The sequence below is a fragment of the Brassica napus genome, unplaced genomic scaffold (assembly GCF_020379485.1).
Source record: "Brassica napus cultivar Da-Ae unplaced genomic scaffold, Da-Ae ScsIHWf_156;HRSCAF=284, whole genome shotgun sequence".
Classification (NCBI taxonomy): Eukaryota; Viridiplantae; Streptophyta; class Magnoliopsida; order Brassicales; family Brassicaceae; genus Brassica; species Brassica napus.
The window spans coordinates 65,648-81,114 of record NW_026014985.1 but is presented as its reverse complement, the minus strand read 5'-3'; the positions used below and the strand labels follow the sequence as shown (position 1 = coordinate 81,114).

Below are 15,467 nucleotides of genomic sequence, written 5' to 3'. Positions count from 1 at the left end.
CCGTTTAGCTTCCAACTCTACAACGCTGTGTATGTCCCGGAGTATTTAAACTACAAAGGAAATCAAAACGTTTGGTTAGTATCAAACGGTCGGTTTTGAGGTAAATAAAACTGAGTTTTATTAGAGAAAAAAACGTACGTACCCAATTGGTCGCCGACTTTGAAAATTGATCGGACGCCCAAGAATCGAAGTCAACGGATTTTCCCAGCCTTGGCTCCCGCCCATCACATGTTGTGCTGCTAACGTTGTCTTAACCGCCATTAAACCGGCAAAACCAGGATAGCAATAACTGCTTGCATTTTCTTTTGGTTTTAGTGAATTGAACCCGGTTTAGCAATACTTGACTTAAGCTTTTTGCTAGCCAGTTCATATATATAGAGGGCAATGCATGAACTTGTTTCTTAAGAGATAAAACTTGGGAAGGAAAGAAACAAACAAGCTTGGAGTTGAATCAAAGCTAAGATCTTTGGTAGTTGTCAAATCTTTAAATTAGTATTGTGCTTTGGTTTTTTTATTTTAATTCCGGTATAATTTTATGTGTATCTATCTATACTATTATTTGCAAAGTAAATTTTCGGAAACTAGCTCTCCCGTTAAAATTTGGTTAAAATTGTTATACCCTTAATGTATAAATGTATAAATAAATTAAAAATAAAAACAAATTTTAATTTATTTGATTATATTGATTAAAATTAATAATAGTAAGAATTATCCAAAATCTGAAATATAATTTAGAAAAGAGATAATTTCTATATATATTGTATTGTTATCTGAAAAAGTCTTTTAGTGAAAAGGTAAAACCTAATTAATAACTAAATATTAATCAAATAAATTCTTAATTATATAATTAAAAAGAATATTGAATTATCTAAATCTAAAAATATATTAAAATATAATTTTGATATATAATATATTATATTGTTATTTGAAAAAGTATTTAAGTAAAAATTTTAAAAAACATAAATTATATAGTTAAACATAGAATACTGTGTTATTTTAAGATTTATTTAGTATAATGAATATCGTGTACAAATAACTTTTCAAAATTTATGAAAATGTTTAAGTCCGCATCGCGGACAAAACACCTAGTGTTCAAGTATAACGTTTGCATCAGAATTGCCAGATAAGTTAAGAAGCCAACAGCCTGCATACAAGCAAGATTTAAAACTACCCGGTTTAGAATAGAACTTTCTATCAACTTTGTTGGAGAAAATCATCTTTTGTTTTTTTTATGTTTGTGATGTTACATTGTAAAGAAAGAATGCACCATTGAAAGATTCATGAAAGCTACCAAAGTAATAAATTATCAAAACACCATAACATTTCATATTTTTTTACTTCAACTCTCGGATTCATTTTCGTCTCATCACAGCAAGTGAAGTATTCTGTAAAAATCATCAGAGCTTTTACTCTGATATCTCTTTCTCATCTTTTCATATACAAAACGTTATATTATTATTCTCTACATCTCATTTCACAGTATCAACCGCAGTTTCAGAGCTCATCTTCTTCCTCCTCTCCATGAAACTTCCACCACATGAAGAAACTAGGAAGACATCGATGATGCTGCCTGTTGGACTTCTTCTGTTCCTTCACACCAGCGTCTTCAATGGCGGCCTTGCTGAACTCGCCTGAGTTTGCAACTGAGAGGTAAGGAGAGCTTAGAGCTGATGACGCTCCTGAGCTTTCCTCTGGTCGTTCTCTAATACTATCTCTGAAAAGCTCACCAAGCTTCTTCCTCCTCGGTCTTGGCGCTGGAGAAGAGCCACGAGAAGACTTCTTGTCTTGGAATCTAAGGCTTTGGATACGAGGAGGCCTGTCCGAGAAGCTGCACTTTGGAGTGTTTCCACGCGATGGAGTGAAATCTGAGTATACAAACCGACAAATATGAATCTCGAACAATACAAAACTAACGTTAAATTATCCAACAAGAAACTAAAAATAAAAAGATCCTAGTTCTTACCGCCATTAACGCTGTGGAAATCATCGTCGGAGTCAGATTGGAGCCATTGTTGCGTATCGAAGAAGGTTTCATCTTTACTTCCTGTGGAACAAAATTAACAGATACATTTCAAAACTTTAGAACAAGAATGTAATAAGTGTGATGCATATATAGGTAACTTTAGAACTTTGATCAAAAAAAGAGCGGTAACTTTAGAACAAGAACGTAAACTACAAAGTCTATTCCTTAAAAACAGACGAGATGTGAATATTAGTAAATAACAAAGCAATGCCTTAAAAAGATTTAATTTTTAAAACTAAGATGAAACTACTAAAATAGGCAACCTTATAAATCTTTGACCACAAAAAAAAAGCAACTTTATAAATCATAATTCACCAACATAGCTCTCTGTCTTTTTCAAAATTACTGTTGTGATTAAAAAAAATCTATTATCACGGGAAAGTCATTGATTTTGACATAATTATCCTTTAATGACATTAAATCTATATATGAAAAAAATCAAATATCTTAGATATGATCTTATCAGATAAGAACGAATCATATGAATAACCTAAAAGTCTCTCTCTCTATGTTGACAAAATCATATTGATCTTGAAAACCATTAATTAAAAATATGAAATAATGGAAAAATAATTTCAGATGCTGTTAAACCACCACATGCCAATGAACATAAAACATCAATAATTTTGATCGGACAATAACAGAAATTTAACCATCAGACAAAGACCAATCATCGAGAAAGCTGAAACACTAATAAACAAAAAAAAATCAGGACATGAATTAATAAAAAAAGAGAGGTTTTTGAAATAAATACCGAAGCTTTTCTTAGAAGAAGAAAACGACCACCGTGATTTGACAGCCGGAGAAGTCACCGGAGGAATCGATGTTGTACTCTTTCTCGGCGATTCTGAAAAATTGAATTAAACGAATATATAATCAATATTTTTTTAATATAATATATAACATGAGAAACCCCACATCACAGTCAGATTCAGTATCATCATGAACCAATCATATTCGACTTTTTAACTCGGAAAAAAATATCTGAAGATTAAAATTAAATACAGAGACAATGATCTCTCTCTCGATTGTAAGAAAATTACCGAAGGTTTTCTTGGTAGAAGGAGACGAATTAGATACGATCGAGACGACCGCGTCGTTTTTCTCCACTGAACTAATATCCTTCGTGGGAGATTCTGGTGTTACCATATTGTCTGTTCTAAACGGAGACTTGTTAAGCGACGACGAAGACGAACCCATTCACCGGCGTCGACTTTTAGATAAATTTTTTTAAAAAACTTTATAGGAAGTGGAGAAACTTTCTCGAGGAATTATGTTTTAGTTTTGTTAAATAGTGGTAGAGAGACGGACTTTATGATATGATTCTATTTTCTTTTATTAGGAGAAGGCGAAGTGGGGGTCCCACACGTACACGGTGCCCACTCAGTAAAGAGCAAACGGTGTCGTTCGCGTGGGTGACTTTTGGGAATTGACGTGGCATTTTATGTAAATCGGTGATTGGTGATTACGTATTTTCTAGATTAGGAAACAATATAATTCTGAATTTATCACTTTATTATTTAATTTATTATGCAAACTGGCTTGTTGATAGATTCAGTTGGCATTAAGTGATCATCATGACCGAATCTAGGTGAATTTTCGTTTTCAAATTGTTTTAAATAGTATAAATAGACATACAATACCAATTTTGTTTTAAAATCATTTATATATCTATAGAGAAATGATTATTCGCATTTGAACTCACACGTTAGAAATTAGAATAGTTAATATCATTTATACTCTTAGTGAATAAAATATATGAATCAGCCACAAAATAAAAGTGAAATTAATATTTTATTAGATAAATGATTAAAAGTAATAACAATAAGAATTATCTAAAATCTTAGAATTTGAGAATTATCCAAAATCCAAAAAAATTATTTTAAAATAAAAAGATAACTACTATATATTGTGTTATTATCTACAAAATATCTTTTAATAAAAAGATAAAAAATTAATACATAAGAATTTTTAAATGAAAACATAAATATTAACTTATCTTATAGGTTTTAATTAATAATGCACGTATTAATAAGTAATTATAAAATATACATGCACGCATGCGCGGACGGAACACCCAGTTAACTAAGAATTAGAAACTTAATAAATTACGTCATGTATTATCATTAGAATGATTTTTATTAAATTAAGTAATAAATTAAGTAGTAATCTACGAAATAATATTATTTTTCTTTAAATAAAAACTACAAAATTTGATAACAATACGTGAATCTTTTGCCATTTTAAATTTTATTATACTAAAACACATCAATTTTGGATTTTTTCATCCCTGAAGTCTCAACGCTTCCGGTTTGGGCCAATTTTAAAATATACATGATTGTTGCTTCTCAAGACTAGGAATAAGTCGTAGAATTCCAATTTTGTTTTAAAATCATTTATATAATTATACTAAAATTTTAAAGTGATTTTTGGCATTCGAGCTCTCACATTAAAAGTTAGACTGGTTAATATTGCTTGTACCCTTAATGAATCTAATATATAGATTAGCCAAAAAACAAAAACGAATTTAAATTTATTTGATTAGATATGTTATTAAAACTAATAACAATAAGAATTCATCTAAAAAATTTAGAATTATCTAGAATCTAAAAATATATATTAAAATATAAAAATAATTTATATATATATATATATATTGTGTTGTTATCTGAAAACATCTTTTAATAAAAATATAAAAAAATATAATACATAAGAATTTTTAAATGAAAATACAAATAGTAACTTATCTTATTTTTAATTAATAATGCATATATTAATAAGTAACTATAAAATGCACATGGTCGTATGTGCGGGCGGAACACCTAGTTAGCTAAGAAACTTAATAAGCTATGTCATGTATTATCATTAGAATGATTTTCATTAAATTAAGTAATAAATTAATTAGTAATCTACGAAATAATATTATTTTTTCTTTTAATAAAAACTACAGAATTATTTAATGTGGTTAAATACATATAGCGATTAATAATTTTGAATAATAAATATTTGATAACAATTTGTGAATCTTTTACCATTTTAAATTTTATTATACTAAAACAAATTAAATATATAATAAATTTTGGATTTTTTATCCATGAAGTCTCAACACTTCCGGTTTGGGCCAATTTGAAAAATATACATGATTGTTGTTTCTCAAGACTAGGAATAAGTCATGTTGTCTCAGGACTTGGATAACCTATTCTTACACATAAATATCGACTTGATCCTATCAGTATGGGCAAAGCAAAGGTTTCAGTTGAGATGAAGCTTGATAAAGACTTCCCGGAACTTATTGCACTGGATGATAAACAAGGTAACATTTCATTGTTAATGTTGAATGCATATGGATTCCATCTATATGAGTGAGAGGTGTGGAAAACTCGGACACAAAACGAAGAGGTGTCTTCTACATTCTACGACTGCTCAGGTTCCAACCTCTTCATCATAACTATTCTGAGGTCCCGTAGTAAATATTGATATTGGCCTACAACAATAGGATAACACTAGCTCATCATCTCAGATTCCTACTAAAGAGATAGAAGGTTTCCAGTCCGCACTTGAAACCATTCATGCATCGCCACCTATTTCGGTTCCATCACATACTACTATGGACCACCTTGTTGCTGGAAGCCCACTGATTACAACGAGTTTCTTCTTCACCCACTCAACAAGAGAACCTTGCTGCAACACTTTGCCCAACTAACACTTTATCAATATTAGTAGATCCACAATCACTCCCATTACTACACCTTGAAGTTCGCGAAACTTTAGTTGTTGATCCCTTAACCACAACACCTGACACTTGTGCTTTTGAAATTCTCTCTCGTTTCACATTGTTAGGAGAGGTGAATGAAGCTGGGATCGAATCATCTAACTCGTGAAGTGGGAGGGAGACAAAGTCTCCAACCAAATACCAAAACATGGATTGGAAGACAGTTCGAAGAAGAGGAAAGTGTGATCGTCGCGGCCGTGATCATTGTATTGTTGGTTTCTCTAGTCTCTTTCTTTTTTGTTTTATAGGATGAAATTCAATCATTCATGTGGAAATTTTTATCCAACTATAAGACCATCGTGTTACCTTGATAGTTAGTTTATGTTTTAATTGAAAGTCTTAGTCAAAAAAAAATTGGATTTTTTCTTATAGTTAAAAAAAAAAGAGATCTAATGGATTGGAGGAATAAGAGTCAAATTCGAAAACCTAACTCAGTGCAGTAGTTTCGAAGATGGATCTATATTGAAGCCCTAACTTGCTTTCTCATGATATTCAATATTGGCTGCAGCTCAAAGTGAAATTTTATGATGACAAGAGACAAAAATTGACGTTGGGGATATCTCAAATTTCCTTATTTTAATAAGATTACTAATAAATATATTTAGTTTTAATAAAGTAAATTAGGAAATTAAATTATTATTCAGATTATTAATTGAGAATTTCTTTGGTAAGAACTGTATTTAAATCAAATTCTAAAAGGGTATTTTTGGGATTATTAAATTATTTAATTGATTAAGATTAATAAGTTATGTGAGTAATAACAAATTTGATAGATTGCTCTAGTTATTTCTTATAAATCATAGGTTAGTCTAGGTAATTTTCTCTATTTTGAATATTTAATGATAAACTAGGTTAAGACCCACGGCTTGCGAGGGAGTGATGAATATTATATTTAAAAATTATTTTACGTATTATATTTTTTTTACATATGATGAAATAATAAATACTAAGTGTTTTGCCCGCACATGCGGGCATAATCATCTTACGAATACTTATTATTTTATGTCTTATTAATCCAAAAATCGGCATAATAAAACTCTAATTGATGAACATGTTGAAGGAAAAAAATTATGATGAATTCTTTGTTCCTCAAAATTTATACCAGTTATGTTGAAATTTTAGTCAAATTATTCAAAGGTAAATCCCATTTTTTCTTCTAAATTATTTATGGAGGAATGAATTTATAAGAATAGATTTTCCTATGCAATTTTGATAAGGAACAAATTGAACAAAAATTCATTTTTTTTTTCAATTCCTCAAATGAAATTTTATTTTCTTATTTTGTTCATTTTTTTTATTCTTCTAGTGGCCACCAACTGAAGCTATAGTGTTTTACGGATTAAACTTAAACTAGTCTAAGGTAAAAGCAAGAAAATTTGTTTTGAACTCAATCACAAGTTAAGTTATTATTTATGATTTTAAATATTTAAATCAAACATCAAATTATTTATATATGTAAAAAAACGTTTATCAAACTATGTACTTATTATTGTGTTAAAAGTTTTAAAACACTCAAATATTAGAAATAGATTAGAAAATATCTTTATATAATTATTTTTGTTTGACTAATATTTAATTATAAATTTTTTATATCTTAATTTTTTAACTTTATAATAAAAATATTGTTTTCAGATGGAGAAATTTTACTTATACAATTTTCTTGATACCACTTTTCACTTATACCACCACTCAAAGGACATTTCCATAAATACCACATTCATTAATGTGTAAAAGACTAAACTAACCTTACTTTATCTTCAATCTATCGTCTCCTTCTTTTCTACCGTCGTGATCCTTCTTCTCTCTCCGTTTGGATCCACCGTCTCTCTCCGTCGGATCCACCGTCCTTCTTTTCGAGATCCATCGTCTCTCTCCCCGTTGAGATCCTTCTTCTCTCTTCGTTGAGATCTGTCGTCATCTCCGTCGAGATCCGTCGTCGTCTCCGTTGAGTTCCATCGTCACTCTCTCTCACGTATCTGGTAATAAGCAATTACGAGAATCACGATTCAAAACCTCAAAGATGTTGGCTCCTCTCCACGATTCACACTGGTATGTTTCTAATTTTTGTATTTTTTTTTGTTCGATTCAAGTAATATTTTGGATTTGTTCTTTCTGTTATAAAAAAAAAGTCAACGAAGGTTGGTTTACAACAGGTCGATCTAAGAGAAAGAGTTTCGATAGTGAACATTGAGTTTTCAAAAAATTATAAACCTTTATAAATCTGGGTTCAAGTAATTTTAGGATTTTCTTTCCTCTGTTATTCAAAAAACAAATAAGATTGATTTAGACTTGTCATTTGAATAGTTCTGGTTAGGAGAAATATTTTCGGATAGTGAACATTGTATTTTAAAGAATTAGAACCTCTTATAAATCTGGGTTTTAAGATATTGTTGATAGTACAACTCCATGCTTTACAAAGTTTTATAAAGAAGTTTGTAAACAAGAGTTGATCATATATGTCTATAAAAAACATATAAATGTGTGAATTTGAGAAGTCTTGTCTTTTATTATCCTATATTCTTTGTAAGACTGTTACCAAAATACATGAACATTATGCTTGGATAAAGTATCTTTAGACCATGATTAAAAGTTAACATCATCTTTTTATTTCGTCTTGCAGTTAGATAGCAATGAATTTTGCACATCTTTGAGATTGCGTCCGAGGATTGATGAAGCTTGAACAGAACCACTAGACAATCTAAAAGTGATTATCCAATCGGTGTCTTGGTCAATAATGTGAAGCATTTTATAAAAGATTATAAATGTAGTTTTATAAGGGTTTATAAATAAGAAGTTTGTAGAGACTTATAAAACGTTGTTTATTCTTTATTACTTCTTATGGTTAATACAATGCTTGGATTTCCTGATGAATACAAACATTTGGTGACCCCAACACATCCTGATCTTGATGACATAGATTTTAACAGTGTTGTACAATTAGTTCAACAAAGATATAAAATGAAGAAAATTTAATGGGAACAAGGATTTGTAGATATACTTTTTGCAACATATGATATAGGAAAATAACACATGAAAGAAGATAAAAATGAAGAAAAAAGAAAGCTGAAAAGCAAATAAGAGTTTGTAAATCATTTATAAAACGGTTTGTAAAGTTTATAAGCTATTTATAAAGGTTTATAAATTATTTGTAAGAGTATCTAAACCATTTATAAAGGTTTATAGAACAATTAATAAAGTCTATAAACCATTTATAACTGTTTATAAAAACATGATGAAATTTTATAAACAATTTATAAGGGGTATGTATACAATTTATATGGTTTATAGGTTTAGGAATCAATTAGAAAGTCTCTTAAATAATTTATAAGAGTCTCGAATAATTAATGAAGACTTATAAAAATCATTTATAAGAGTTTGTAAAATAATTTATAAGGGTTATAAGGATATATAAATACTTAATAAGAGTTTATAGATCATTTATAAAATTTTATTTAATTTTTTATGAATTTTATAAACCTATTATAAAGGCTGATAAAACAGTTTATAAAATATATAAACTATTTATAAATGTTTATTACAAAAATTATAAAAGTTTATAAATAATTCATAAGGGGAATGTATATAATTTATAAGGTTTATATTGGTATATACATGTTTATAAATCAATTGGAGGTCTTTAAATCAATTATAAGAGTCTATAACCATTTAGAAAGGCTTATAAAACAATTTATAAAGTATATAAACTATATATAAATGTTTATTACAAAAATTATAAATGTTTATAAATAATTTATAAGGGGTATGTATATAATTATAAGGTTTATATATGTATATACATGTTTAGAAATCAATTGGAAGTCTTTAAATCAATTATAAGAGTCTATAACCATTTAGAAAGACTTATTAAACAATCTATAAGAGTTAATAAAATAATTTTAAAGTGTATGTAAATTATTTTCAAGGTTTATATAGGTATATACATGTTAAGAAATCAACCAGAGGTCTTTAAATCAATTATAAGAGTCTATAACCATTTAGAAAGTCTTATTAAACAAGGTGTTATAAAAGAAGTTCTTAAACAATAGTTCATCGTATATATCTATAGAACAACATATAAACGTGTGAACATGAGAATTTTTGTGTTGTGTTGTCCTATATTTTTTGTAAGACTGTTACCAAAATACATGAACATTATGCTTGGATAAGGTATCTTTACACGATTAAAAGTTAACATTATCTTTTTATTTCGTCAGGCAGTTAGATAGCAATGAATTTTGCACATCTTCGTGATTCATCTGAGGATTTATGAAGCTGGAACAGATCCACTAGACAATCCAAAAGTGATTATCCAATCGGTGTCTTGGTCAATAATGTGAAGCATTTTATAAAAAATTATAAATGTAGTTTTATATGGGTTTATAAATTTGTAAATTAGAGATTTGGGAGACTTATAAAACTTGTTTATTATTGGTTACATCTTTTGGTTAATACAATGTTTGGATTCTCTAAGGAATACAAACATTTGGTGACCCCAACGCATTCAGATCTTAATGACATAGATTTTGACAGTGTTGTACAATTAGTTCAACAAGGATATAAAAAGAAGAAAAGTTAATGGGAACAAAATTTTGTGGATTTACTTTTTGCAGTATATGATATAAAGCAATAACACATGAAAGAAGATAAAAGTGAAGAGAAAAGAAATTTAAAGGGCAAATAAGAGTTTATAAATCATTTACAAAAGTTTATAAAACATTTTTGTAGGTTTATAAGCGATTTATAAATGTTTATAAATTATTTGTAAGAGTCTCTAAGATCTATGGTTCACTTTCTCAGATCAACCAATGGGGGTAGATCTATGATTATTGATGAATGTAAATAATTTATAAATTTAAAAACTATTTATAAAAGCAATTTATAAACTATTTATAAAAGTTTATAAAAATGTTATGAAAGCATATATTCAATTTATAAGGGGTATTATAAGAGTTGTATAGGTTTATAAATCAATTAAAAGAGTCTATAACCATTTAGAAAGCTTTATAAAACAACTTATAATGGTTTGTATAATAGTTTATAAGGGTTTATAAAGGTATATAAGTAATTTATAAGGGTTTATAAAAATAATTTATAAAATTGATACACCATTATAAAATAATTTATAAGGGTATGTAATATTATTTGTAGGAGTCTATAAACCATTTATAAAGACATATAAGATTTGTAAGTCCGACAAAGGAGGTTTCTTCGTTCGTGGAGCTGAAGCGGTGGGGTCTGAAGCGGTGGAGCATTGTTTGCTGTCCGCATGTGCCTCAGAATCTGCCACGTATCATCATCTCTTTATAAAACATGCACGTGTTCTTTATTTTTATGAATTTAATCTTGTGTATCAAAGTGTTGGGCTTTAAGACGAAAGACTTGTGCCCATAATTTCAGCCCATGAGGCTTAAATGAAAAGAAGGTTGACAAAAAAAAAAGATTTATAAGGGTTTATAAAAGATTTTAATGGGTTTTTAAGAGTTTGTATAGGGTTTAAAAAAATATAAAGGTTTTATAAGACTTTATCAAAAGATTTATAAATAGTTTAGACAGTCTTTTTAAGCTGTTAGAGAAATATCTATTCAGCCAAAAAACATATCAGAAGAATCAGGTTAGTGGTTTTTTGAAGTGTTACAACTTTTTATTTCATGAAATCAGGTGTAGAATGTATGACAAATGAAGATGACGAATCGAAGATGTCAATATACGGCGGCGGACTCATAAGAGGAGGCGTTTGATCACCAAAGGCTTAAGCTGCTCGACACGTTACGAGCTGCCGGAGCCATCAGATCTTCACCAGACAAGCATGACGATGCAGCCGATGAGAACAGCTATGGAGGTGGATATAACAATGGCGGATTGACGAATCTCGATGAGCATCAAGCTCAATTCGGCGGCGACGGACTCATAAGCGGAGGCGTTGGCCAGGTTGGAGACGATGATGGGTTCTCCATTTCTTTTGATTAGTTAGGGTACAATAGTCTTTTACCTATTAAAATTTTAATGGTAAAATTGAAAAGTGTAAAGTTGAAAAGTGGTATTAGGAAAGTGGTATTAGTGGCAATTCCCCTTTTCAGATAGCAACATAATATATATAATAATTCTCTTAATTTTTAAATATATTTTCACAATTTTATTATATTAGTTTATAATTAATTATTTAATATAACATATAAATTTAATATTAATAAAATAAAATTCGTGATTTATTATATATAAAATCATTACGGGTTTTGTAAAAATTAATAAATACTGAGTTAAAAACTAAAAATAAATCAATGACCGATATAAAAGCTTAAAACCTAATAAAATATGACAAATAGGAAAATAAGAATTTTAATATAAAATATTATTATTAAATATTATTAAAATATAGATTTAAATATTATTAAATCAAAATTCGTTTTTAATTATATAAAATTCATTGCGTATATTGTTTAAATGATATTAACATATATAGTATATATATATTAAATAATTAAAAAATGAGTAACCTTACATATATAATTAAATTAGTGCAAACATATAAACAAATTTTATTAACCAAACAATTTTTTTTTTCTATTTGATAGGATATATAATTAAATTTAAATGATATTAACATATATAGTATATTTTAATATTAGTGTCAATTAAATGATGCTTTCTATTTGTATGGTTTTTTTGATCAATTTATCTTTTACAGCAAAAACTTTAAATTATTGATAACAAAAATTTCATTATGGAGTAATAGTTTTAGTAATTTATAATTTAAAAAATAAGTTGTCAATGTTTGTTCAAAGTTTATATTCAAAATTTTTTGTTGAAACTAAATTTCGAGATTAAAATTTATGTATTTTATATGGTATATAGTTTAGTTTAAATGATATAAATATCTTTTAATCTTAATAATTATTAAATGAGACTTTCTACTTATATGATTTTGTAATCATTTGTATCTTGTCATAACAATTTTTTTAAACCAATCACAAAATTTGAGTTTGAGACTTTTAAATGTTTTAGTAATTTATTGTCGCTTTTAAAATTTTAAAATATAACATATACAGAAAAATCTAAAATTTTATTATATGGTTAATGTGGATGTTTAATTTATTTTAATATTTTAAAATTAAAAAAATATGATTGATGATGCATTGATTTTTATCAAATCTTAATTATTTAAAATCATTAATTGTCATATATATGTTAGCCATACTAGGCAATTCTGAAACTTTTATTTAAGAGAATAATAAAGAACATTAATAATGAATTTATGGTTAGTTTAATAAAAAAAATTATTATATATTTATATGGACCAACTCATTTCTCTAAGGATTTTAAGAATCACTAGATTTTGACCCGCGCTTTGAAAACGCGGAATATTTTATGTTATAAACATTGCAATGTTTTGGAAATCAAACCGGGCCAACCACTCGAAAACAGTCCTACCATGACTCGTCTAATAAGTTGAGTTCGATTCAGTTTAAAATTTGAGATTTGAAAAAAAAAACTGGAAAATCCAGTAAAACCGATGACTTGAAATTTTGTTGTAAGAAAAAATATATATGGTGATTTGAATGTTAGTCTTATGTATGTCAACAATTTAAGTTCACATAGAATTCATTTTTTTCCTTTAAACATGGTATATATACATATATAATATACAGTAAAATTTAAAAAACCCGTTAAAATGGTCAACAATTTAAAAAATATATATGGTGATTTGAATGTTAGTCTTATGTAAGTCAACAATTTAAGTTCACATAGAATTTATTTTTTTCCTTTAAACATGGTATATATACATATATAATATACAGTAAAATTTAAAAAAACCCGTTAAAATGGTCAGGCCAGTCAACCTGGATTTGGGAAAAACTGGAAAAATCCAGCAGAACCGATGATTTGGAACAATAAAAACTGTATTTGAAAAACCCCGGTCCGGATAAAAAAAACCACGGATTCTGCTAAACTAAAACATAGTTTATAGTCTTTTAATTGTTCTAAGAATTTTGTTATGAAGCTGTTAGTGATTAATTAGTTTTTGTCTTCTCAGTTTTCACATATTATTTCATACGAAAAATTATGTCTTATTCCCACTTGTCATCTAAATATTATATGTTTCAAATTTTTTTATTAATATAACATTTAAAATTTTGTCGTAAGAAAAAATATACATGGTGATTTGGATGTTAATCTTATGTATGTCAATAATTTAAGTTCATATAGAATTCCTTTTTCTTTCTTAAAGCATATGGTATATATACATATATAATTATAAAAAAATTTAAAAACTCGTTAAGCAGGTTAAACTGGTCAGACCAATCAACCAATATATATACTGAGTCGATCTTGGTTTGGTTTTCAAAATGTTTAGAGAGTAGCATGATAAATGTTTTGTTATAAATTAATAGTTTTATATTATTATTTTCTAATGTGTGTATAAATATTATCAATAATTAATATTTCATTAATATTTTATAGAAATATACAATTATAGTGGTCAACTACGCTAAGTTAATAATTTTGCTAAAAACTAAATGGTGAAGCATATTAACCGTGGTGGTCAGATATGATGGTCAGCTATGGTGGTCAATTAAATCTTAAATCATGAAGTTTGCATATATTGTGGTCAACTACATTAAGCTATTAATTTTTCAAAATAACAACATTCCTTTTAATATGGAAGTTAAGAGATATTGTTGATTAACCATACAATTTGGGTATCGTGATTTCTGCACATATCATGTATCCATTTCAATAACTAAATTATAGCAACTGAAGTTTGTTTGAACGTTTTATGAATGAACAAAAGGATTTTCTGCATTTAACTAAAATAAAATTCAAAAATACAGAATTTAATTAAAATCATAGATTAAAAATAATTCAGTGGCATAGAATGGTAAATACTTCAAAACTCCAAGGGTACCTCAAAAAAGACCCTTCAGTTTTAATAGTATTGATTCTAGTAATGACATATGTCTACAAAAAAATGTTATAATGTTTCTCAATTAATATATATATAGGATATAAATCATTGAAACTCTTACTAGATTCTTTACGGTCTCCAAAATTTTAGAACTGGCGCTATACATTTCTTTTTGAATGAATGTTAAATTTTATTCATAAAAAAAAACTCTTTTTACATCAAGTGAGACTTTAAGCTAAATAGACTTATACTCCTATTTTTATTCCATTTCTTTACAGCAACCTATACTTCAAAACTCCTATCACCTAGCAAATTTCCAAAATCCTATTTACAACTTTGTGCCAAACCAGTATTGCAGCATACCTTCCAGCCCCCTTACTCCTTTGGATTGCACCAAACTGAGCTTGTTCCTGATAGCTTTATCTATCAGCTTTGCCAAGACCAGCATTGGGAGAGGTTGTTCACCATGACGCCTCTTGTTGCGTTATGTCCATAGCATGTACAAGGCAGTCTGAAATGCATAGCGAAGAGCAAATCGCTTCTTCTTCTCCATAGACTGGTTTGTGATTATCCTAGTAATGTCATCCCAACTAGTAGAGTACTTGTTGAGCAAGATCCCTTTTGTAAGAGTTTCCCAAATACGTGAGGAGAAGATGCACTAAAAAAAAGGTGCTTCTTTGTTTCAACAGCATTTTTGCAAAGCATGCAGGCCGTGTCCACGCCTTGATTCCAGTTCAAAACTCGATGCATGATGGAAAGCCTATCCC

The 15,467-nt window shown here is 28.1% G+C and overlaps 1 protein-coding gene across 1 annotated transcript; it reads right to left on the bottom strand.

Moving 5' to 3' along the window:
- Positions 1 to 1,381: 1,381 nt before the first annotated feature.
- On the bottom strand, positions 1,382 to 3,342 carry LOC125597876 (uncharacterized protein At3g27210-like). The gene is made up of 4 exons (XM_048772374.1): positions 3,067 to 3,342; positions 2,778 to 2,870; positions 1,964 to 2,044; positions 1,382 to 1,865 (listed from the first exon to the last, which is right to left on the bottom strand). The coding sequence occupies exons 1-4, from the start codon at positions 3,221 to 3,223 to the stop codon at positions 1,495 to 1,497; spliced, it is 702 nt and encodes a 233-aa protein (XP_048628331.1). The 5' UTR covers positions 3,224 to 3,342; the 3' UTR covers positions 1,382 to 1,494.
- Positions 3,343 to 15,467: the final 12,125 nt, after the last annotated feature.